Genomic DNA, 26,462 nt, shown 5'->3' on the forward strand with positions numbered 1-26,462 from the left:
AGGGGGGGAACAGGGGAGGTAAGCGGGGGGGGGGGGGGGGGGGGGGGGGTGGGGGGGGGGTAGGTGCAGGGCAGGAATGGGGGGGGGGGAGGGAGAAGATAAGGAATGGGTAGGAAGGTGAAAGAGACAATATTGGTTGATAGAGGCTCGATCAACCATAAGCTTGGACCATCAGCCAGGTTTTCAGTTTCTTTCTGAAAGATAGATGGCATTGTTCCTGACGTATGTCTGGGGGAGAGAATTCCAATGGAGCGGACCCGCTGTCGAAAGTGCTCGTTTATGGATGGAGTTGTGGACCAAGAATTTGCTAGGGGGAGCCTGGAGAGAGCCTTTGTATGCGGATCTGATCGGCCTTGTGGAAGCATGAAGTTCGAGGGGGATGGAGAGTTGGAGTGAGGATTGCTGGTAGACAGATTTGTGAATGATAGTGAGAGTCTTGAAGGGTATTCTATAGTGGATTGGTAGCCAGTGTAGGATTTTTAGAATTGGTGTGATGTGGTCTTTACGGCGCGAGTTAGTAAGAATCCTGGCTGCTGCGTTTTGCAGCATCTGTAGAAGTTTAGTAGAAGAGGCAGGTAGACCGAGTAGTAATGCGTTGCAGTAGTCTGTCTTTGAAAACAGTATGGCTTGAAGAACTGAACGGAAATCATGGAAGTGAAGGAGTGGTCTTAGCTGTTTTAGGACCTGCAGCTTAAAGAAGGGGGGAGATAGTGGCAGGTGGAGGAGTTGGGGCCTGAAAGGGCAAAGTGAAAGGAGACTAGCCAAGTGAATAGGGAGAGAGAGGGTGAGACACTCTTACAGTGAACTTCTAGGGAAATTGTGCTCAAAATATTTAAAACTGCATCTTTACGTAATAACTTTTTTCTGTATTAGTCTTTAAGTAATTAATTTAAAATGTATCATGTATATTGTGTTATTTTGGCCAATATAAAGTATGCAGATTTTTGCAGAATTTTAAGCTTTTGTACACAGGATTTTAAATTTTTGTGTGCAGAATTCCCCAGGAGTAACAAGTATACCATTGTCTTAACAGTATTTAGCATTCTTACAAAAACTCAATAAAGAATAAAAAACATAAAACCAAAAAAATCACATAATTACCATAATTCACTATAAACTCTCTCTTCTCGATTGTTGTGTGTCTAGAACTAAGAGCCATCTTTAAATTGGCACGGCACGGCACGATTTTTAAATCTATTTATCAGCCATGGCAGGAGTAGGATGGCTCCTGCCCAAAAGCCAGTTTATGTTAGTGTTTTGGGGGTTTTTTGGTAAACAAATTGAAGCCCCAAACAAAAAAATCAACCAAAAAACAAATGAAGTGAAAACCCACTAAAACTAAAAAAATGAATCGAAATGAAAATGTTGGGCCTCCATATCCCTACTGAAAGCGTGAGAGATTTTGGAGCGGGAGGAATCACGTGTACATAGGCACAAAGGAGAGTGTACGGCGAGATGCACTGCACCCCAACCCCGGGATTTTAAGGATTGTTTTTGCACATTCCTATCTTAATCCACCCCGCCTTGAAACATTTTCTGCCTGTAAATTCACGACTCGTTCACCGTGGCAACACCCTGCACAAAGACAACGCACTCCCCTCCGCAGCGTTCCCCACCACGTGGGAGACACCGGGAGAGGAGACCGCGCACGCCACGAAAGAGTCAGATCCCGGGCGGCGCAGGCGCAGTCTGCAGATCCCGAGGCACTCTTTATTTATTTGTTTGTTTGTTTGTTTGTCTCGTTGTTGGCGCGAGCGGACCGTTGGTTTGGCGCGCGCGCGCGGGGCTCGAGTTCCCGTTTTCTTTCTTTCTTTCTTCCTCTCTCGCGAGACTGCTGCTGCGTGCGTGCGTGTGTGTGTGAACGCGTGCGCGCGGGGCGCTGCTGGCAGCCGCTGTTGCTGGGGGTTGAGGGGACAGGGGAACGCGACCCTCCCTTCCTTCCCGTCCGTCCGTTGGAGTTCTCGCATCGCCGGCGGAAGAGAAACGAGAAGGTTCCGTTAAGGAGAAGCGGGGGAATAAAACTAAAACAAACTGATACACCCCCAGCACCACCTCTCCCTCTGAACAACTCTCGGCGGCCTCTCCCCCCCCCCCCCCACCCCCGACTCTGGAGCGATTTCCGGCCATGTCGCGGTACCTGCGGCCCCCTAACACGTCCCTCTTCGTGAGGAACATCGCCGACGACACCAGGTGGGCAGAGGGAGCCGGCGGGCGGGAGCGATCTGTTCTTTCGAGCTAGGCCGCGACGAGGCCACATGTCTGTCGGACTCGCCGGCAGGCGGTGTGGCCATAAATAGGAGGTTTTGCGTTGACTGCCAGCTCGGTTCCCTTCCCGCATGTTAATTCAAAAGTCAGGATGCCCCCCCCCCCTCCTGTTAGGGTTCGTTGGGGGTCTCTTATTTTTTTATATTGGGGTTTTTAGATGCTGGAGATTTCCAATAGAATGCAAAAACGCGGGAGTTTGCACCATGTTGGTGGTAGGTTTTTTTTTTGGGGGGGGGGGGTCTACTTTTGGCGGGATGCATACATTTTCTTCACCCCCCGAAAAAAAACAACCCAAAACAAATGAGCGACTCTGGCTGAAAATACAAACTTAAAAGTACGATTTCTTAGTGTTCCATTGTAGCTTTTTGTCATTGGACATTTTCCCGCGTCCTTTCATTTTTAGGTACCGAGCGCCATGCGCGCGCTTGACTTAAAATCAGGTTTAAATATTTTAGATTTTAACTTCGATCACAGAGTAATATTTACAAATGATCGATATCATTAGTTTGTGCATGGTTTGCTGTTTGCAACGTGTCGTTTATTGTAATTGCGGCTTAAGTAAAAACAAATCCATATCGCAGTATTGTGGTTAGTGTAGAAAGTAACATTGAGTAAAATGTATGATTTGAGTTATATAAGAACACATGTTTTATATTTAATTTTTTTTTTGCCAGAGAAAGGAAGCGTGCTATCGAGCAGGTCTCTATGTACATTAAAATGTAGCCGGCTCACTTTTTTCTCCGATGGCGATGTGAAGAAGTTAAATGGTTTCCAAATAAAAAAATAAAATAAAGACAGTGAAAATGCAAAGGAACGAGCCTCTTTAGGAAAAAAATAACAGCGTTAGCATTTTTCTTTACCCTTATAGGGGTTCTTATTAGTATTTTCAGCACCTTATTTTTAATTTCATATATATGTTCTTAAAAATTAGTATGATATTCAGTTGTAATTGTGACAGTCATACTGCTGGGATAAATTTCCAGGGCGGTCCACAGACAGATTTGGTTTCCAGGTTGATTACAATAAATATTCATCAGATGTATTTTATTTGTATGCCTGGTTATCTTAAGTTGGAATTTAGAGCTGCTAGCGTATTTATTTTTTTTGAGACTGTTTAACATTTCACAGATCAAGTTCATGATTTTCTAGATTCTTATCTGAGTCCATTAGGTCTATAGTTAAAACTATACTGTAACTATTGTACACTGCTTTGGAATTTTCATTGGGAAAGTGGGTTATAAAATGTTAAAACACAGACAGTGGCAGACTAAATGGTCATCGTCTATCCATTTGTTCCAGTCCACTTTGCTAAGGATATATCTTGACTACTCCCCATAGAATTTGACAGCTTATCCCGTTCAGTGTTGTCTTCCTCTTAGTCTTCACTATTCCAGGCAGATGAGCACACAAATGTCTACACTCAACCAACCATTCGTTAGTCTCCATCTCACCTCCCAATCCTTGCAACAATGGAAGCAGCCACCGAAATCAGTGACTCTGCTACTCCAATATGTAGATGCTTGAGTGTCTTTGCAGGATTGTACCCATTCTGTTGCACTTGGTTTCTGGGGAATAGTGGCCTGCTGATACCATTGCAACTACCTCATGGCTTGCTGTGTTACTAGGCTTACTCAGTCTTGATCCAGTACTGCCCTCCACATCCATGTTCAGCCTCCCTCCACCTTTGCTGGCAGGCCACCCTAGATGCTGTTGTCCCCAGTTGCTGCAGTTACACTCCTAATTCAACATTAGGGCGTCAATTCATCAATAAGCTCTGCAACACCGTACAGACTTCAGTTCTAGTAAAGCCATTGTCCAAATACATCCAGTCTTATGCTCATTGATTTTGGGGGTTTTAACCAGGTCTCTCCTTATAGATAATGAAAGCCTGATGTAATTATACCATTGCTGTTAGTTTTAACTTATGCTCAGTCAGGTTACTCCAATCTCTTTGGAAGCCTGATGCAGTTTTACACCTGCTGTTGGAAATATAACTGTTGCTTTGTGAAAGATTACCCTGGGTAGTAATGGTTTTAACCCTGGCAGCCTAATGTAGCCCTACTGCTGCTGTTACTATTTCACCAAGTCTAGTGCAGTTTTACCTCCACTCGCTGAGAACTTAAGTGTTATGTTGGATCACACTAGAGGTCCATTGAGTTCAGTATTCTTTCACTAACTGGTCAAACCAGGCCATTTTGAAGTACCTAGAATATCTAAATGGGAGGTCCGTTCCCCTGCTTACGCTCAGAATTCCCTAAGTCTACCTAGCTAATAATATTAATGGATCTACCTTCCAGAAAATTGTCCAAACAATTTTTAAACTTAGCTATACTATTAGCCTTGGCCACATTTTTTGGCAGCAAACACCATAGCTTAATTGTGTATTGACTTAAAAACTGTCAACTAACAGTTACATTCATAGTGCCCCCTAATCTTACAACTGTAACCATTAGCTTTTCTCCTCTCTTGCCCTTCAAATTTCATATGGTTGAGTAAACACTGATGCCTCTCCCTCTTTGGGAGCAGGGTTTAGGTGGGAGGGTGACCCCTTCAAAATCAGAGAGGCACGGGGAAGTGAAAAGAAGAGGAAGTAGCAGCAGTGACATACTCCTGCCTCCGGTGGCTGGAACCCCTCTTGCCCTTGAGTCTTTCTTTGTAGGGTTTGTGTTGCCATTTTAGCAGCATTGGAGAAAATTATTTTTCACTCAATGCCAATTAAGCTCTGGAATTCATTGCCAGAAGATATGGTTAAGGCAGTTAGTGCAGCTGGGACTAAAAATGGTTTGGATAAGTTCCTTGGGGATAAGTCCATAAACTGCTATTAATCATGTTGACTTAGGAAATAGCAATTGCTTATTACCTGCTTCAGAAGCATGGGATCTGTTTAATATTTGGGTACTTGCTAGGTACTGTGACCTGGATTGGCTGCTGTTAGAAACAGGATGTTGGGCTTGATGGACCCTCGATCTGACCCAGTAAAGAATGCTCTATCATACAAACCTTCCTTGCCTCGGTCTAACGGCTTGGATGTTGAATGGTCAGTAATTATTCATCTCTTTTTGCCTTGAGTAATCAAATGTATTTTGGTTCCAGCTAGAAAACCGTCCAACAAAATGAACTCTGCCTTCAAATGGATCAAATATGCCCAATGGTGCCAACATAAAACCTTGGACCTGGTTTCTTGCGAGCCCAAGCACTTGATACCATACTTGCTCCTACTGTCTCTGACCTCACCCCATCATCGTCGAATGTATAGCTCAGCATTTTCACGGTTTACCACTTTAAAATACATGCTAAACCCACCTCTACTTACCCATTGTTATCGAGATTTATGAAAGACCTGTGCTCCATTAAGCCCCCCAACATGAAAACCTCTACTTCCGTGGGCCTTGCTTGCTGTCCTTTCCCAAACTGAGCCATCTTTCGGGCCCTAGAGATGATTTTTTTCATAAGTCTCTAACCTGCAAAATAGTGTTCCTCATAACAATTGCCTCAGCATTGAGTCATCCAGCTCCAAGCTCATGTCCGCCATACATACAATTCTTTCATGATCTGGTAGTCCTTCCTATTCCCCTGAAATTTCTACCAGTTTTCCACATATACTTTTTTTTTTCTGAGACCGCATATCTAGGAACAAGAGCCCTTCATACCTTAGATTATAAAAAAAAAAAAAAAGCCTTCTCCTAATAGAACTTCCTCCACATTGCCAGACTTCACACTTACTTATTGCATATGACCCTAACATATCTGGCATCGCAGTTGCCAAACGTACATTGTCTACCTGGATATCTGAATGCATTCAGCACTGCTACATCTTAACAGGACTGCAGATCACAGACTGTCAAAGCTGATTAAGATAGCAACTTTTAAACAGCTACACAGGTGTACATGTGCATGTGTTGGCTCGTGCGAATGGACGCGGTCATTTTATAACGTGCGCATGGTATAAGATCGGCTGTATGTGTGCACGCAAGTTTATATGGACGTGAATGTGCGCGCAAATGCCAGCTCTACTGCGTAAGTGTGTGTGGGTTTTTTTTTTTTTAAAAACACGCCAGTGCAATAGCCCTTTTTCCTAGTTCACCCAATTAATGGATCTGACATCCTAACACACCACCGACGTATGTAGCCTCCCTTTTAACCCCCAACCTTAAAACCCTGCTGACTTGCCTAATTTTTTTTTTTTTTAATACAGAAGTAAAGTTACATGGTAGGAAATTCGGTGTGTGCTTGTGCGCGTAAATACTTGCGCGCACATTTCAAGGTAACTAACTGGAATGCTCACGTCCTGCCCCTTTTGATTTGTGCGCATCCTGGGAGATACACACATACTCGCGTGCTTTTTAAAATCTGTGCCAGTGTGCACCAGCCCAAGACATGCCGGTATATCCTTGCTTTGGCACACATAGGGCTTTTAAAATCAATCTTTAAGTCAGAGCTGTGACTTTTACTATTGAGCAATGTAAGAGAAGTGACCCTTGTGGATCTTTGCAAAGCTGCATCTTGGTCATCAGTTTACATCTTTGTAACCCGTTGCTGTTTGGACAACCTCTCAAGGACTGATGGTAAACTCGGACAAGCAGTTTTGCATCACTTGTTCTCGCAATAGTCTGTGCTCCACAGTGGGATCTGGGTTGTTTATTCAGTAATTACAAAAAGTATATCTTCCCCCTGAAACCAATACAATCCAATACATAAACAGAGGTCTGATGTATAATCCAAATTGTTTTTATATAATTTATCAGACATTTATAACAATCCACTTTTATTAAAAAATGCAGTGTACAAAATCAATACAAAATAGTTGAGGTGCACCCCACAATTAATAAAATATTACAAATACCACAGATCTATAAACCACACCTACTATTTAGGCACTCTATATTATGTTATGATATCTTTATATATATATATATATATATATATGTACCCACTTACCTTTCCTAGGAATCATAACTATATAAAGATATCATAACATAATATAGAGTGCCTAAATAGGTGTGGTTTATAGATCTGTGGTATGATTTTTGTGTGTGTGTAAGTGAGGATATGGTATGGTGGTTTTTAAAATGTGGTTTCACAATATAAATATATAATATGTAATGCTTTATTAATTGTGGAGTGCACCTCAACTATTTTGTATTGATTTTGTACATTGTCTTTGAATAAAAGTGGATTGTTATAAATTTCTGATAAATTATATAAAAACGATTTGGATTATACATTAGACCTCTGTTTACGTATTGGCTATTAATCAATTTTACTTAGGGAATAGCCACTGCTATTAATTGCATCAGTAGCATGGGTTCTTCTTAGTGTATGGGTAATTGCTAGTTTCTTGTGGCCTGGTTTTCGCCTCTGTTGGAAACAGGATGCTGGGCTTGATGGACCCTTGGTCTGACCCAGCATGGCAATTTCTTATGTTCTTATTCAATAATCATTCCACTGCAACCTCAGCTTGGGACTCTCCACATGTAATGGTTAATTCAGCCTGCTTATTGACAGAAAAAACATGTTTGCTCACCATAAACAGTGTTCTCCATATTTAGCAGGATTAATTAGTCAAAGAATACCCTCCCGCCTCCCTCAACTAACTAGGTAAGATATAAACTGAGAAGGCTCACAAGGCAGTGCACATGTGCAGTATACCTCAAAGCTCTACCAGCTAGGAGAGAAGTCTGTTTGGTGCTGTGGGATGATGTCATCACATGTAATGACTAATTTCATCCTATCCACAGAAAATACTGTTTATGATGAGCAAATATGCTTTATCAAATGAGATTCACAATGTAAGCCAGAAACTTTGAATGCTAACCCTGTAAGGGGAAGTTGAACACTAAGGTCACTAGCTTTTTTTTTGTGTATTGAGTGTATAGTCAGGCCTCCCTAATTACTGGTTGAAGCCCCAGATTTATTTCCCTTTTGTTCTTCACTAGCACCAGGGCACCATTGTGAATCTGTCAACCTTTTAATGGTGTTAAAAAAAAACCAAAAAACCAAAAAAAAAAAAACGTCTTAAGCATTTTTAACATTTAAATGTTTCTTTTAGTCGTTTATTTTTGACTGCATAATAAGGGTTTGAGTATCATTGGAATTCAATTTGTATCTGTTGGGTGCACTTATCTGGTTGTCCATAGCAACTGAAAATGTATATAATTCATAGATTTTTCAGCAACCTTCCTGCTATAATTGCTAGATTAAGTCATAATAGTACCTCTTAAAATTGAGCCAGCATTATTTTAAACTGCATACTTTTAAAATAAGAATGCGTTTTTATAGAATGCTGCATTTGTACGCATGCTGAACTTTTCAACATCTGAATTCTAAATTAGTATCTTTCCTCTTTTCATAATGTAATTTCTATATAATACATAACTGCATAGTTTATAATAGCTGAACTGTCTTATTCTTGTGATATTTGGTGTCCTCTACACAGTAATCCAGAAGAAGCTGGAAAAATACTGTACATCTGTAGCCAGTGAAAATTCCTTCCCAATGTCTAATATGACCATGAAGTATCTCTGAATAATCTCTGCTTTTAAATGTAGCTAGATTGTCATATCTCTCTGAATTTTTGTTTACTTCCAAAATTGTCTTGTTTCTTCTGATGATTATTGTAATGGACAATATTTAGTAGCAAAATGTTCTGTAATTTGATCACTTTGGAATGAAGAATTGTTTCCTTTTGAAGGAGATTCAATATTTATTTTGCTGGGTAGAATTTGATACTGATTTTTACATATGAACTGGATTTTAAATTGGTCTAGCATGAAAATTGAGACCTGTCGAAAAATGTTTTTATATAGTTTATGCTTTAGATCAGTCTGATACTGGGAGAACGGTATTTAAAAGTATAAATACAATAGAGTAGTTCTTGAAATTCATTTGTAAATGATAGTAAAATGACTCATACACAGAATTTTAAAACATAGTTTTCAAGGTCTGGAGGTGGTTCAGCAGCTATATTGCTATGCTGAGGACCTAGAGTGGATTCTTAGGCCCGACTCCTATTCTCAAGCCCAGCTGGGTCATATAAAAAATGATTTTTGGTATTCTGTGTGGATTTTATTATTCAGTACAAGATAATACAAAGATTCAAAATCAGCATAGTCAGCAATCCAATTTCTATATTTCTGAGCATGGAACCAAGCTCTGTAGTGAAATGTTTTATTCAGTATTGCTTAAACAGCATAGAAATTAACACAATAGCAGTTATTACAAGTAAGAATTACACAAGCTTTTAATATTGTTGTTGGAACTTTGGGGGGGGGGGTGGCTGCGCTTCATTTTACTAAGGCTTTTTGCCCATTCTGTGACTACAGGAAAAAGACAGTAAATCAGGGCCTTAATATCTGAGGATCAATATCACGGCATTAATTCCTTGCTATATAAGGATTAAGTAATTTTATTGGCATATTAACATACGGGCCGATACAGTACAGTGCGCTCCAATGGAGCGCACTTTAGCCGGTTTTTGGACACGCTAGCTTTACCCCCTTATTCAGTAAGGGGTAATAGCGCGTCCAAAACGCACGTCCAACCCCCCCCCCCCGAACCTAATAGCACCCGCAACATGCAAATGCATGTTGATGGCCCTATTAGGTATTCCCGTGCGATTCAGAAAGCAAAATGTGCAGCCAAGCCGCACATTTTACTTTCAGAAATTAGCGCCTACCCAAAGGTAGGCGCTAATTTCTCCGGGCACCGGGAAAGTGCACAGAAAAGCAGTAAAGACTACTTTTCTGTGCACCCTCCGACTTAATATCATGGCGATATTAAGTCGGAGGTCCCAAAAGTTTAAAAAAGTAAAAAATTAAAAAAATTAAAATGGGCTGGCGGGTCGAAAACCGGATGCTCAATTTTGCCGGTTTCCGAACCCGTGACTATCGGCGGGCTCGAGAACCGATGCTGGCAAAATTGAAGGTCGGCTGTCAAACCCGCTGACAGCTGCCTCTTTTTACCACCAGGACTAATTTAAATACATTCAAATACTGTATCGTGCGCACCGGGAGAGCAGGCACTCGCTCCCGCGATTTTACTGTATCGGCCCGATAGAAAATAAAGGTGAACAAACAAGTTAAACTCTGGTATTTGTAGCCAGGGGATGTGGTTAGTGTAGCTGGGTTTAAAAAAGGATTGGATAAGTTCTTGGAGAAGTCCATTACCTGCTATTAATTAAGTTGACTTAGAAAATAGGCACTGCTATTACTAGCATCAGTAGCATGGGATAGACTTAGACTTGGATTTTGGGTACTTGCCAGGTTCTTATGGCCTGGATTGGCCACTGTTGGAAACAGGATGCTGGGCTTGATGGACCCTTGGTCTGACCCAGTATGACATGTTCTTATGATCTTAAGTAGTAGGTAATACATTAGACTAACTTATATACATTTGTAATTAGCTTTCAAGACCTTTATTCTGCACTTATTTGATGATGGACCATAGCTTGTAAGTCTAATAAAAAAAATCACCAACCACTTGTTTGGTGATTCTTATTTCTACAAAGCTGTATAAGGAAAATTGATTTATGTGCAGCAAGTGATAAAATGTATTTGCTGCATTCTAGGTCTGAAGAATTGAGACGCGAGTTTGGTCGATATGGGCCTATAGTTGATGTATATGTTCCACTTGATTTCTACACTCGGCGTCCAAGAGGATTTGCTTATGTTCAATATCCTTTCTTCAGTCGACTGGTTTGTGAGAGTGGTGAAGCTTGAAATACAAGTTTGTGTGAGGTAACTCATCTAAACATAAAAGCAGTTCACTTTCGTGTTGTAATGTTTCTTTATTTATTGTCTTCAGAGTTAAGCTTAATTTTTGGAAATCGATTGATAATTTTCTTATTTGTAAACATAGACATTAAAATGTTTTGCAGCTTTATGTTTATAAATTTTGATTTCCTTCCTGTTTAAGAATTGATGTTTATGAATCTTACTGCTTCACTGGGTCGGTTATATCTAGTGCTGATCCAGAAACTGCTACCACATATTCAGTTATATAATACTGACAGTAAAGCTGTTTAAAGCTTATTTGTTTTCTTTCTGGGTTTGTTTGATAAAAATGCTACTAGGAATTTTTAGCACTTAATGTAAAATATTGTATTGAACTGAGGTAAGCATATTTTTAAATACTGTCCCCTAATTGTATTGTCCTCTGTTGTTATCTCAGAGATTGTAAAGCTGTACAGTAATGGCGACCCCACAGAGAAAGCATGAAAGAACCTTTTAGAGTAGAGTTCAACAATTAAGACAAGTAGACAAGCCAAAGACCTCTTAATGATCAGGCTTGAAGAGAAGGGAGAGTTTGGGAAAAGAAAAAATAAAGAAAAGCTGGAAGAAGGACAAGCCATAATAGGAGACAAAGCTTCGGTTTATCTGCAAAAAAGGGGGAAAGCGTGTTTTTTTTTTTTTTTTGCCTCAAAGTAAAAGCTATAACCATCTCAGATTGGGCAAGCACCTCATACAAGTCCCTTTGACAAGCACTTAGAATAAAAGATCAAGACCAAGTTGAATGATGGCCAAGATTAAAGGAGCCGTGCCTGACGTATCCTCCAGACTAAAGATCATTTTTCAGTCTTGTGTAAGTACACACATTTGATGATTTGGGGTTGATCTAGGGGAAAATTCTGTAGTATTTAATTAGTGGCAGCTTTTGAAATTCTGTGTGGAATTTTACTTGACATGGGTGCACGAAGGAAGTTGATGATAGAAGAATACCTTTTTGGCACATTATAAAGCAAGTTGGCATGGAGACAGGATTGCCTCATTTATGGAAGAGTAGTTATATGTAATAGCATTGTCTACCAAAACTTGGGATGGATTTAGTGTAATCCATAACTTTTGTAATGGCCAGCTGTAGGGAAACACGGTAGCAGTTTTAATTTTAATGGTTCTGTAAAGTGCCATTTTCAGCTTAGAGGTGTGGTGATTGCTTAAGTTTTGCTTGGATTCATGTTCCCATTTTATGAGGGTTAAAAACAGCATGTTTAACGGTTCTCCTGTTAAGCTAGGATTCCTTTTTACAGAATAGTGTTAATTAGTATCAACCATTATTAGCCCTATACAGGTAAACCAGCATAATTCCTGTTAGATCATGTGAGTGGTTTTTCAGAACATTTTATATTACATTTATTTATCCACTTCAATACATTAATAAATTTGGTTTTGTCCTAGAATTTTCACTACATGAAATATTTATAACAGCCATAATAAAATAGTTATAGAAAGTTATTGTCCTCTTAAAGAGATGAATAATTCCCCATTAGAATCTTGGCTGTAGCCTCATAAGGAACTTCATTATCTAATGTATCACTTGACCAGAGATTTAAAAACTGAAAACCAAATTGAGCACTGATTAAATAGTACAACAGAGTTTCTAGAAAAGGACTAGACATCAATATACATTTATAACACTTTGTTCTAACATGGTATTATCCCAGGACAAGCAGGATGCTAGTCCTCACATATGGGTGATGTCACTGACTGAGCCCTATTGCGGGAAAAACTTTGTCAGTTTCTAGAAACTTTTGACTGGCACTGTGAGGCCACTGAGCATGCCCAGCATGCCATGATATTCTCTGCCACAGGGGTCTCTCTTCAGTCTTTGTTTTTCCACGCTGCTGTAAGCATTGCGGAGCAAGGAGCCCTGTGAGTTTCTCACAGACTTTACTTACTAGAAAGTAATTGATTTTTCAAGATATTTTTCTCCCATAAGGGATCTCTCTCACATTTCCACCGGCCGGTGAGAAATCATAGTCTCATTTTTACTTTTAAGTAAAAACTCTCTCTCAGAATTTTTCCCCTCTTTTCATCGACTGCTGTCTGTGAAAAAATGGCTTCAGGATTTAAAAAATGTCTGGTATGTAATCGGACAATGTCTATAACAGATCCACACCTTGAGTGTGTTCTTTGTTTGGGAGATAAACATGATGTCTCATCCTGCCCTCAATGTGCAGAGATGACTCCCAAAGGAAGAAAATTGACAGGAGAAGATGGAACATCTTTCACCTTCAGCTTCTTCCTTCTCCTTCAACATCGACGAAATCGTCCCCAGCAGGAGTTTCAAAGAAAGTTTTACTGAAAAAACGTCGTTTGGAGGGATCGGGAGATCAAGCATCGATAAGGTCGGTAGTCGAGCATAGGCCTAAACTTTGGCACCGACATCGACACACACAGACTCTAGTGTCAACCCTCTCCCCGGAGGAACCGACCGCTAAGCGGCAGAAACCTCAGGAAACTCCAACACCAGCACCAGGGCCTACACCTTCATCGATAGAACCTCCACAGGGATCTGTAGAGGTAATATCAACGCCTACACCGCTACCGCATGCAGCTGCTCTGTCCACACCAGCTGTATCGCAGGAATTGTCAATTTTTATAAGACAAGCGGTAATCCAGGCTCTGAAAGAACAGACATCTATTCCGGCAACTGTGCCGATGCCGGTTCTTGAACCGATACCGGTATCCTTACCAATGTTGGTGCTCCCACCAACACCGGTCACCATACCGATGCCGACGACTCTGTCGATGCCAATGACAACTACAGTGACATTGCGACCATCGAAGACAACACCATCTTCGGTTCCAACACAGTCACCGTCAATGCCAACCTTGCCTGGGGATCCAGGATGTCCAGATTTGGCATTATATCAGCTTTTAATGAAAAAATATAAACTGCTTGATTCTCTTCCCTCAAATCCCCAGGAAGAACACCCTGAAGAATCACCTATCGATGATCCATTACCAGGACCTTCAGGGATTCCTCGACCACCTACAACTTCCAAATATTTTCCTCAAATCCAAGATCCATATGATACTTGGATTTGAGGAAAATATTTGGAAGTTGTAGGTGGTCGAGGAATCCCTGAAGATCCATATGATACTTGGAGTGATACGCAATCAGACACCTCATCTGAAGCTTTTATGTCGGATCCATCCTCACCAGATCCAAGGAAAAAATCTCCTCCAGAAGATTTCTCATTTACAACTTTTGTACAGGAAATGGCTGACACAATACCTTTCACTTTAGTCACAGAGCAAGATACCAGACAGCAAACATTGGAGGTGCTTCAATTTGTAGACCCTCCAAAACAAGTGGTAGCTATACCAGTCCATGATGTTCTGTTGGATTTGCAACATCGCATTTGGGAACATCCATGCTCAGTGCCAGCTGTTAACAAACGAATGAACAGTACATATTTGGTGCAGTCTGCTCCTGGCTACCAAAAATCACAGCTCCCTCACCAGTCAGTAGTGGTAAAGTCTGCACAGAAAAAGTCCAAAAGACTTGGACCACATTCATCAAATCCCCCAGGTAAAGATCATAGATTTTTAGATTCTCTGGGGCGGAAGGTCTACCAAGGGGCCATGTTAAATTCTAGGATATCTTCATATCAACTTTACATGACCCAATATCAAAGAAATTTGTGGAAGCAAATGCAGGACTTTATTCCATCTCTTCCATCACAATATCAAGAAGCAGCCCAAGCCATCATCCAAAAAGGACTGGAGGCAGGCAAACATGAAATACATGCAGCCTATGATGAACATAAGAAATTGCCATGCTGGGTCAGACCAAGGGTCCATCAAACCCAGCATCCTGTTTCCAACAGAGGCTAAACCAGGCCACAAGAACCTGGCAATTACCCAAACACTAAAGATCCCATGCTTCTGATGCAGTGGCTATTCCCTAAGTAAATTTGATTAATAGCCATTAATAGACTTCTCCAAGAACTTCTCCAAACCTTTTTTGAACCCAGCTACACTAACTGCACTAACCACATCCTCTGGCAACAAATTTCAGAGCATAGCGCTATGCAGAAACATCAGAGATGTTCCCTTCTCCAAGGAGCTTACAATCGTCAAGGCAAGAGAGGCCACTCAGCTCTTTGTATCTTATGATCCAAACAAACCAGGTAAAGCAGTGGGTAAACATACTTTAGCCAACTGGTTAGCAGATTGCATACAGTTTTGCTATGAAAAAGCAGGCCTTCCTCTCCAAGGGCGAGTAAAGGCACATTCAGTAAGAACAATGTCAACCTCAGTAGCACGCTATCGTTCAGTGCCAATCCTTGACATATGTAAAGCAGCAACTTGGAGTTCTCTTCACACCTTTGCAGCTCATTACTGTTTGGACAAAGAAGGATGACAAAATTCAGCCTTCGGACGATCTGTCTTAAAGAACTTGTTTCCAGTTTAATCCCAACTCCTTCTACATCCAACCTGCTGTGATCTTCGGCTGCCTCATTTTCACTAACAATACTTCACTGTTGCTTCACTACAAAATGACTCAGCCTCTAGCTTGCTAATCACCCATATGTGAGGACTAGCATCCTGCTTGTCCTGGGATAAAGCAAAATTGTTTACCTTGTAATAGGTGTTATCCCAGGACAGCAGGATGTAGTCCTCACGAAACCCACCCGCCACCCCGCGGAGTTGGGTCTCATACCTTTTATTTTATTTTTGCTAAAGCTTATTGCTACATACGAGACTGAAGAGAGACACCTGTGGCAGAGAATATCATGGCATACTCAGTGGCCTCACAGTGCCAGTCAAAAGTTTCTAGAAACTTTGACAGTTTTCCCGCAATAGGGCTCCGTCAGTGACGTCACCCATATGTGAGGACTACATCCTGCTGTCCTGGGATAACACCTATTACAAGGTAAGCAATTTTGCTTTCTGCCTAATCAAACCAAATGTGTAAAAAAAAAAAAAAAAAGTTATCCAGACTTTTCTCTAGTTCCTTTTTCTCTACCTAGATTCTTTTATATATAATCCTTTTGTTTGTCTTCACTGTCCTTCATCCCTTCCCCTTTTCATCTTGCCAAGCCTCATTCTGAAGTTATTCTTCCACCCCTCTCATAACTTGCCTCTTGTCCTCCACCTGCTGAAGATTAATATCTTAATTTTACTGCCCCACCTACTCTGCTGAAACTTGTCTTGACTTAGACCAAGTATCTTATCTTGACATTTTAGTACTAATTTTGCAAGTTACCTTACTGGCTTCCTCAGCCTTCCATTACCCTTTGAGGGTGGCTTCTCTAATCTTAGATTTTTAAATTCAAATTTTAAAGTAGTACTAGCTAATTTCCTGGAAACAGTAACCTTCTTGTGTCTGGGTGTTAAGGTTTCCTTTGTGGACTCTTTTCATATCTCCTTTTATTTTGTTCATATACTTTGGGAATAAAAGGTATGTATTTTCCACTATAGACCCATCTCTTGTTTTTAAATCTCTGCTTTCTTGAGTTTACATCACTTTTCACTGTTTCTGGTGCATTTGTTGATGTCTGCATGGATTTCTGAGGTGAAGCACAGCAGTGCCCTTGATTTACTTTGATTTGGAGTGACTTGGAGTTTTGAAATACTTATTCCACGGTGTTGAAATAAAAAGGGGAGGAGGGAGCTGATTTGTTTTGGGGTTTAACCTTAAGTGAAGTATCAAAGAAAATTTGCTAGTACTATTTAAGTGGTAATCATTTGCTGGCTGTAGAAGTTCAGTGGCTAGAAAAGAATCTTGTTAAAGCTTTTGAACTCTTGAAAAAATACCAAGCACCTTAACAGTTAGCACATTTGAAGATGTTCGTGATGCTGAAGATGCCCTCCATAATTTGGATAAGAAGTGGATTTGTGGCCGCCAAATTGAAATCCAGTTTGCCCAGGGTGACCGGAAAAGTAAGTGAGCAGTTGTATATACCTAATTTTGCTACTCCAAAATGTGTAGTGCAGCATTGTGGGCTCTGTTTTTCATCTGCTTAGTTTTACATTTGTTACATCTCCTTTCAATAGACAAACAGTAAAACTGCTTGTCTTCATAAAAAAAATTCTTGAAATGTTACAGGAGTGTTCATGAGGTGTGTTTTTTTTGTTTTGTTTTTTTTAAGAGGTTCCCATTTTGACTTCTGTGCACTTTTCACTGAAGGGATGTATGAAGAGTGGTGATAACACTGTAGGCCCTCGAATTACAGGAGTGCAAATGTGGATGGCTCTTGAGCAATTTTAAGTTATCCTTTCATTTCTGGCTAATTTTAATCTAAAAATTTAGGATAAATGCCAACCAGTAATTACAAAAGAGAATGGCTTTAAGTATTGCTGCCTCCCTACAGCACCAAATCAGATGAAAGCCAAGGAAGGAAGAAATGTGTATGGCTCTTCTCGTTATGACGACTATGACAGATATGGGAGATCTAGAAGCCGGAGCTATGAGAGACGGAGGTCTAGGAGTCGTTCCTTTGAACAAAACTATAGACGATCCTATAGTCCTAGAAAGTAAGTATGTTTCTCTTTTAATTTATTGGCAAAGAATGAAAAATTGCATTATATCACCACTGGGCTTAAAATATGTGAAATATTGACTCAATCCCCAAAACCATACAAGAAAATTAAAATCTCCTCCCTGCCTCCCCCCCCCCCCCCCCCCCCCCATGTTTCTTGCAGTAGCTTAATAGCAGATTCTGCAACAAAGATCAGAAATGTGGTATATTTGCATATAGTTTTTGCATTGGCTCTATGTGCATATTAAGCAAACTTTTATCAAATCTTTCAATATTTTGTCTTTAAACCTAAACAGCCTTCCAATATTTGAGTGCATGAATAATTTCGATTCTGCATTAATCTTTTTACTTTTTATTCTTCCTTTTACATTCTCTTCATCCTGCCTTTTCCAAATGTGACTGTTTTCCTTACATACTTTCCCAAATTTTTCTTTTCCCTTCCCCTTTTTTCTCCCTCCCCTGCTTGCCACTTTCATTAATTTCTCACAGTAAAATGCAAAAATTTACAGTATTGAAGTTTTTTGTACAAAACAAAATTGGGACCTGGGGGGCAATTGGCCACCTTAAGATTAGTTACAAACTGGTAGATAAGGCAACAGCAGAAGCCAGAAAGTTGTTTGGGTGCATAGAATGAGAAACAGCCAGAAGTAAAAAAGTGGTACTGCCTCTTCAGCGAAATCTCTTTTGAAGTTCTGTGTACAGTTCTTACTCCGGGGGGAAAAATGTAAAATTCTGCATACTTTATATTGATCAAAATAACATATATACATCACAGTCTTTGAGTAATTTAATTTAAAATGTAATACAGAAAAGTTATTAACTCAGATGCAGAGTGTTAAATATTTTGAGCAGAATTTCCCTAGAAATATATTGTGTAAGTGTCCCTTCATCTCTCTCCCTATTTCCCTGGCCAGACGTCATTCACTCTGCTCTGTCAGGCCTAACTCCTCCACACCCTCTAGGCTCAACCACTTCCATTTGGTCTTCACCCCCCTCTCTCATTCTGCCCATCTTACAGGCTTCTTCTGTCACACACACCCTCACCTCTTAGGCTACCTCTCTTGCATATACACACTCTTTCACACAGGCTCCCTCTCACGTGCACCCCTCCCCCGACACTCACGCACACACACATCCTCAAGGAGGCTCCTAGGACAAGCAGGATGGTAGTCCTCACATGTGGATGACATCATCGGATGGAGCCAAGAATTATTAAAACATGCCCAAATATCAATAAAATCTTTCAAAACAGCAGACATCGCATAATACCTAATAATTAAATTGGCAGTCAATCAAGAAAAATAAATTTAGAAAGCCACCTTTACTTACCCTCTCCCGCAACTCTCCTACTCCTTTTCCTTCCAGGCCAATAGCACTCACCAGAAGCAGCAAGGGCTGCTGAAGCTCTGTCCTCACAGTATTCTTCCTTAGAGCGCGCACACACACACTCAACTCTCTCTCTCTCTCTCTCATCCCCCCCCCCCCCCCCCCCCCCCCCAACCTTTCCCTTCCAGGCCAATAGCACTCAACAGAAGCAGCAAGGGCTGCTGAAGCTCTGTCCTCACAGTATTCTTCCTTAGAGCGTGCACACACACACTCAACTCTCTCTCTCTCTCTCTCTCTCTCCCCCCCCCCCCCCCAACCTTTCCCTTCCAGGCCAATAGCACTCAACAGAAGCAGCAAGGGCTGCTGAAGCTCTGTCCTCACGACCAGTCTCGGTCTCTCTCATCTTCCTGACCAGTCTCTCTCTCAATCACACTCATGCTCCCTTATATACAAGCTCTCAATCACACACAAATGCTCTCGCACCCATGCACACCAGCTCTCACCCAAGCTTCCATTCACACCCTCAGACACACAAGCTCTCACCCATTCACACCCTCAGACACACAAGCTCTCACCAAAAACAACTTCCTTCACTGCAGGGATGGGCTCCAGTTCTGCCGGGCTTTACTCCGGCGGGCCTTCTTTTTTCGCCGCCATGGGGATGGGCTCCTGTGGTGGCCTTGCTTGGTCGGGTTTTCCTCTTCACCACGGGGATGGGCTCCCGTGGCAGCCTTGCTTGGTCGGGATTTGACACTGCCATTCCTCCCACCCCACCCCCGGGCTATGCGATGCCTGTCTCACTGGTCAATCAAAGGCTTCCTCCCTTCTTCCTGCTCCCACTGGCAGGTAGAAGGAAGAGGCTTCCGATTAGCCTGTGCGGGGGCAGGCAGAATGAAGGAGGCTTCCCATTGGGTAGTGGGGGGTAGAAAGAAAGGAGGCTTCCAATTGGCCTGCGGGGGCTGGAAAAAAGGAGAAAGTACAATGGGGCAGTGGGACACCGGGAGACGAGACACACTTGCTGGTGTTTGGCAACACATTGGTGTGTCGAGACACACTGGTTGAGAAGCGCTGGGCTAGAAGATAGAAATGAAGAAAAGTGGTAACCTATTTCTGAATGGTAGTAACCTGCATGGAGTCGCAGTTACCTGTAACAGAAGGCCCTGGGGAGTGGGGGGTTTAACCTGCATTGAGCTGCAGTTACCACCCAGACCAGTTGCTAGGCTTACTGGATGGAATATTTGGGTCTTTATCTGCCTTCATTTACTATGTTACTATGAGTCTACCTCATTCATGCTCATCCCATGAATCCTCATTTCAGAGCCTCCTTTCCATTGAAAAAGGCCCACCTCGTGTATTTATTCCATTCAAGAAAACATGGGAAACAATTTATAGATACCAAACAATCATGAGGGGAGGCAGACAGAGCTGCAAGAGGCAGGCTGAGCGATTGTTTCCTGTAAATCTGTGGCAAGACCAAGACTTTGCTACTGCAGAATCAGGGAACATGTTCCTTGAGTATGTTCTAAAATGCATATTAAAGTTTTCTATTTATCATAATGAAATGTCACTTAGCTGATAATTAAGTTTTTACTAATAGCAAGCTGCAGGGTTATATGAGCAAATGTACCAAAGATTCTTTAGTCATATCATTTGCAATAGATCATTATTTGGGGACATTGAAATAATAGCACTGTGTTTTAAAATTGGAAGAATTTATGTGGTGGTATGCTCAGATTCTTAGCATTCAGTCATGTTTTCAGGAAATCCTAAGCACTGATTCCTGTCCTTATGACAGGAAAATCTCTGGCATAATGGGAGAGGTTAAGACATGACGCTAAGTAGACTGCATGCTCTTCTGAACACATCATTTAAAACATAAATTGAAAAATAATATATTAAAGAAACTGTACTTGCCTGTACGTACCCAGATCAGTCCAGGTTCCTGGGTTTATTCCTCCCTGCCAGCAGTGGTCATTTCAGGTCACACACATGTTAATTGCCTTGACCACATCCTCTGGTAACAGATTACATTGATTGTGCATTGAGTGAAAAAATACTTCTTAAGATTTGTTTTAAATGTCAGTTTCCCAGTCCTAGTTGAAAGGAGAAATAACCATTCCCTATTTACCTGTTTCATTCCTCTCGTCTCTGAACCCTGTCTGTTTAGCCTTTCTCCATAAGAGGGCTTTTCCAACTCCTTTATCATCACCACCCTTCCCTGTATTTGTTCTGTTTTCACAAACTGCACACAATATTAAAGCTGAATTTGCAGCATAGATCGATATGAGGGCAACATGATATTCTCAGTTTTGTTCTGTTTCTAATATTCTTTTTGCCTTTTTGACCACTGCCACACACTGAGCCAAAAATGTCAAGATGTTGTCCACAAAGACTCTGAAGTCTTTGCTAAGTGACTCCTAACATGGAATCCAGCATCATGTACTTGAGGTTGGGATTGTTTTTCCCTATATTAATTAGCTGCCTAGTCTCCAAGGTCCTTTTGCAGTTTCTCATCATCCACTACTGTTTTAAGGTCTTGAAACAATTTTGTATCATCTGCAGATTTGATCACCTCACTCGTTCTTTCTCTAAATAATTTATGAAGAAAGGTCTAATGACCTTTCTTCATTTGGAAAACTGATTAGCCCAACCCTGTGTTTCATGTCTTTTATCCATTTAAAAGGACATTGCTTCAAATCCATGATGATCCAATTTCCTGAGGAGTCTCTTATGAGGGACTGTTAGATGCCTTCTGAAAATCCAATTACAGTATATCAGTTGGCTCACTTTTATCTGCATGTTTGTTTATAACTTAAATAAAAATCTAGTAAATTGGTAAAGCAAGACCATGTTGACTAAATTATGACATACCATCTCCTTTAGAAAAGACTTTATTCAACAATGAATTGTTTCCTAATTATACCCAAAATAACATTTGTCTTTTGTATGTTGGGAGCTATTTTCAACTGCAGAAACTTGAAAGCATGATGATTATAATAGTAATATATAACTTTAGCAACTTGCAGTTGATATTTACTGAATAGAATTATTTGGCAAAATGGAACTGAATGTAGATTTCTTCTGTGATTTAATTTTAGCAGTCGACCTTCTGGACGACACAGGCGTAGTAGAAGCCATTCTGACAATGACCGGTAAAAATGTTACGTTTTGCTTTTTTTTTTTTTTTTTTGTTTGGGCAGTTTGAGAACTTAAAAATTTGCTGTTAGATACCAATCTAAAGGTATGGGAACAACCTGAATGTCACATCAAAATGAGTGAAATCCTTTCACTGGGTGTTTAGTATTTCTGAATAGCCATGAGCTATTGGTACCACATGCATCCAGAAGAGCAGAAGAAAATGGGCCTTATTGTTATGGAAATACAATGCAGCCATGGTGTGAATATTGCATAACGTATGGTCTTGGGGTTGGAGGTTAGGTAGATGAAGAATAATGTGCATAAACAGCTTGTTATAAAATTGCCTGGAGGCTATGCTCATACTTCTATATGCACAAAAATTAGGCATTCTGGGGGGCAGAGTTGGGATTTATGCATGAACTTTTGATTTTAAAAAGTATACTTGTAAATTAACATGCACAAGTTATGCCCTACAAAGAGCAGATGTAACTTTATTTGGGTTGGTTTGTGCACTTTTTATAAATTTCACAGTGAACTTGTGTGTAAGTTTGCTTTGAAAAATTGCCATAAGTTGTGGGTAGGAAATGTATAATGTTTTAGGTATGTTTAAATTATCTGCCCTGTGACTTCAGCATAGAGGGAGCTATAAACAATGTTCCTCCTGCAGGGTTCTAAAACATGCAATGTAATTACAGGCAGAGGGAAAATGATCTATTTAGGGTTATGATGCGTGATGACTATTGGTATTACAGCAGGTCTCAGTCTAAGGGTACACAGACAGTGTCTTTAGTTGTGCAAAAACTGTATCGGTGTATAAAAATTAGCTGTTTTTTCATATTTTTTTTCTATCATCTGCCTTCCACAGGTTCAGCCGACGAAATCGATCTTACTCGAGATCCAATTCAAGATCACGATCCAAGTCCCATCCAAAAAAAGAGATGAAAGCAAAATCACGTTCTGGTTCTCGCTCCCAATCTAAGCCCAAGGGAGCAGCAAAAAATGATTCTAAAGCACATTTTAAAGGCAGTTCAAGATTTGAAAAAGAATCAAGAAAAAAAACACAAAGATCTAAATCTCAGTCCCAATCCCAGTCAAGATCTAGATCTAAATCCAGATCGAGGTCTTGGACTAGTCACAAGTCCAGTGGTCACTGACAATGTTCCCTGTGTGTGTGTGGCATGCATAATTCAATGACATACAGTTTATTAAAATTTCTGGGACAGGGGTTACAACAATTTTTTTTTCTCTTGTCCTTTTCCCCCAAAGTGGATACAAATAAAAAGTTGAGGCCACTGAAGAGAAGTCCTGTCATTAGTGTCTTGGGGCTGCTTCTTTATTTGTGGCATTTTGTGTACTTTTCTTGTAACTTTTTTTCTTTTAAAATCTTAAGATATTGGTGATTACTTGTTAAATAACCATACATACAACATAGTTCTGCAGTTCATATGTATATAATATTTCCATGTAATAACCTGTAAAACCTTGGGTAGAAAGTGGTTAAATTATTACTAGATGTTAACTACTAATTCAAAAATTTTTTTAAGTATATTGTATTTTGAAATATAAAACTTCCTGTCTGAACACAATACTGATAGCATTGGAACATTAATATGCAGCTTGAATGCATTTTGCAGAGAGGAAGATCTTTCTGCACCTGTTCATAGACAGTTGTCTGAACATTGTCCTTGTGAAGTCACTGCTTGTGATTGCCACTCTTAGTGGGCAAGGGAGTTAATAATAAAAATCAGAATAAGACTAACAAATTTAAAGCATAAGCAAATGAAGACTATTTTGGTAGCTAAATATGTGCATTTTTTGTTTAAATGTACACTTTTTACTTAGTATGTGTTCTGGGTTTTTTGTAGCCCATCTAAAGTTCAGATGGCATTTTAGCATGAAGAATTCTTCTTAACTTCAGTTAGATGCCATCGTCTATGTTCTGTGGAAGCCTAGCTACTTAAATTGTGATACCAGTAGCTGAATATTTTGGTATGCTGAAATGCATATTCTTAACTATTTTTTTCTGTTTAAAGCTAGCGGCTTTTAGAAACTGCAACACTGGGGAAGCTTTAGATATTTTGTTTTCCTGCAGTTGTCATACTACTTTTAGCTTTCCTACATAAACTAGGACAACAAGGTGACATTTCAAATTGTGTATTGGACTGTGCAGTGTCTTTATACATTTGAATTTAAAGAGAACCCCCACAAAAAATGTTTTTCATTTGCATACCTTTCTGCATCTGTGGAAGGTAGATTGGTATGAAACTTGATATAACCTTCATGAGTATTTCCTTGGAATGTAAACAAATGGCTTCTTCCATCCAGACTGGCCTTATATGCCTTTTTCTTGTTATAAAATCTAGCGAGAGCCATGAGCCTAATTAAAAAAAAAAAATATATATATATTTCATTGTTGGCTATAAGACATCTATTTCTGGGGCTGCTTCAAGAACCTTTCCATATTTGATAGTATTTTTTTTCTTTACCATTGGCAGTAAATTCATGTTTTTGCTATGCAATCACATATACATACACTTCCTTTTTTAGAGGCATTCTTAGATGTTAAGTGTTTAAAACTAGCAGTAGAGTGCAGTTCTAGCAGAAGCAAAGAAAGTTGTGGGATTGAACTTTGTATTTCCTTTCTTATAGAAGCTTGTAAAAAGGTATTTTTATATGTTCTTTTTAATAAATATTGTGTATCTTTCAACATCAAATATCCTGATCAAAAAACTGGTCCCACCTTGATCTTTTTCTGCTTGCTGTAAATTTAGCGAAGACGCTATAATAAAGTGAAGGAAAAACCCGTGGTCCTAATTTTTGCTGTCAGCCAGCCGCTAGTGAAAATATCAGTACTATAGACAATCATATATGTACAGGTGATGGAATGTTCTGCCTGAGAGAGGATGCTGTGGTGGGAACATATGGACTGCAGTGTGCAATAATGAAATAAAGGAGGGCTTGGATAGATGTTTAAAAGTACTTCTGGGCTTGAATTTTGATGGCACATTTGTATGATGCCCATATGAAACTAATTATGATTTATAGGTTTTTTGATACTTTGGTTCTTATTCTACTGCAGGTGTTATTTTGGTTAGTCTTTACTACTGTCTAAGCTCCTTCCTGTGTACCATTGTAATGCAAATATGGTACAAATATGTAATTTACATGATTTTAATGATGGGGTGGCTTAAAGCAATCATTTAAACACAGTCCATGTTACTTCATTCTTATATGACAAATTAAAATATCTCCAGTTTTCCTTAATGTTTTTGTTCAACTGCATTTATCTGTGAAATATTACTCTCTGATTTCATGATGGGTGAATAAAAATGAGGCAGGAAAAACCTTGTCTCAGGTCATCCATGTTGTAACCTTTCAAAGAACTCTTTGGGCAGATATTAATACTCTACTAATTGCACAATAATGGGTTTTTTTAACATTCAGATATTGTATAGTGTTAGAGCTTTATAAAATGCTGTCTTTATGTAAGTAAAGATGCTAAAATGTTTAAAAAATCTACCTTCCTAGGCTGTGGCTAGCTACTATCACTGTGGCAAAAACAATTAAGAACAAAATCAATACTTAATACTTCATTTGTATTAAGAGCGAGACCAGAGTGCGTACAAATAGGTACAAGATAATACCAGCCACTATTAGTTGCAATAACTTTTTAAAAGGGCTAGTACAGTAAAGAAAATCTATTCAGGGAAACAGCTACCTTTCTTTTATTTTTTAAGAAAACATTGAGATAGATCAAACTATAACCTTAACTGTACCTAAGGAAAAATTGGTTCTTACCTAATAACTTTCTTTGAGTCTGACCTGACCAGGCCAGATGGATGGGGTTTTCTTCCCTAGCAGTAGTGACAAGTAATGTAAAACGGTTGTTCTCTAAGTTAGTTTGTTACCTGTAGTCTCACAAATACATTTTCACAGGTTTATGTGCAGAGCCTTGTGCACACTGTATGCATTTTACAATGAGCCCAACCCCATGCAGAAAAGGGGTGGCCTGGCTGGGGAAGCATGTGCTGGCAGCAGGCTAGCATGTACAGATTTCTCCTCCAGAGGAGCAGCAAGTGTTAAAAAAAAATTAGAGTTAGGGTAGGTTTAAGGGGAAGAGGGAGGAAAGATAGGTATAGGAAAGTTCCCTCCCACTCCTCTCCTTACGTGGAGGGAACTGGGGGAGACCCGATTGTGTTGCTTTGTAAAATCACCCCCCCCCCCTGTTATAAAATCAGTGCATCCATGTGTGCACCCCAAGAACCACACATGCTTTTAAAATCGATCCTTAAATCTGTTACAAAGGTAGAACAAAATCACTTCTGTCTTTGAGCATAGAGTCTATAGAAATTAGCGAAGCCTCAGAATTAGATTTTAAAACTCCTTTACCAAGTGGCTCTAAATGGCAGAAATAAAATGACCTGCACCCTGACTATAGATATATATATATATATATATATAAATA

General features: G+C 40.0%; 1 protein-coding gene across 2 annotated transcripts; it reads left to right on the forward strand.

Annotated features, from left to right (window-relative positions):
* The first annotated feature begins 1,773 nt into the window (after nucleotides 1-1,773).
* SRSF10 (serine and arginine rich splicing factor 10) lies at nucleotides 1,774-25,261 on the forward strand. Of its 2 annotated transcripts, none has more exons than XM_029619899.1 (6): nucleotides 1,774-2,190; nucleotides 10,832-10,936; nucleotides 16,831-16,934; nucleotides 17,366-17,528; nucleotides 21,958-22,019; nucleotides 22,863-22,999. In XM_029619899.1, the coding sequence occupies exons 1-5, from the start codon at nucleotides 2,126-2,128 to the stop codon at nucleotides 22,013-22,015; spliced, it is 495 nt and encodes a 164-aa protein (XP_029475759.1). In that variant the 5' UTR covers nucleotides 1,774-2,125; the 3' UTR covers nucleotides 22,016-22,019; nucleotides 22,863-22,999. The 2 variants fall into 2 exon arrangements, with proteins under 2 accessions (XP_029475759.1, XP_029475758.1); XM_029619898.1 differs by having other exon boundaries at nucleotides 1,788-2,190; nucleotides 21,958-22,011; nucleotides 22,863-25,261.
* Nucleotides 25,262-26,462: the final 1,201 nt, after the last annotated feature.

This window comes from Rhinatrema bivittatum, chromosome 11 (assembly GCF_901001135.1).
Source record: "Rhinatrema bivittatum chromosome 11, aRhiBiv1.1, whole genome shotgun sequence".
Taxonomy (NCBI): domain Eukaryota; kingdom Metazoa; phylum Chordata; class Amphibia; order Gymnophiona; family Rhinatrematidae; genus Rhinatrema; species Rhinatrema bivittatum.

What these genes read in the sequence shown, in the direction of transcription:
- SRSF10 (XM_029619898.1), top strand. Translation starts at nt 2,126, where the DNA reads ATGTCGCGGTACCTGCGGCCCCCTAACACGTCCCTCTTCGTGAGGAAC. An exon ending in AGAGGATTTGCTTATGTTCA is followed by an intron (nt 10,937 to 16,830) that starts ATATCCTTTCTT and finishes AACAGTTAGCAC; the next exon opens with ATTTGAAGATGTTCGTGATG. An exon ending in TGCCCAGGGTGACCGGAAAA is followed by an intron (nt 16,935 to 17,365) that starts GTAAGTGAGCAG and finishes GCCTCCCTACAG; the next exon opens with CACCAAATCAGATGAAAGCC.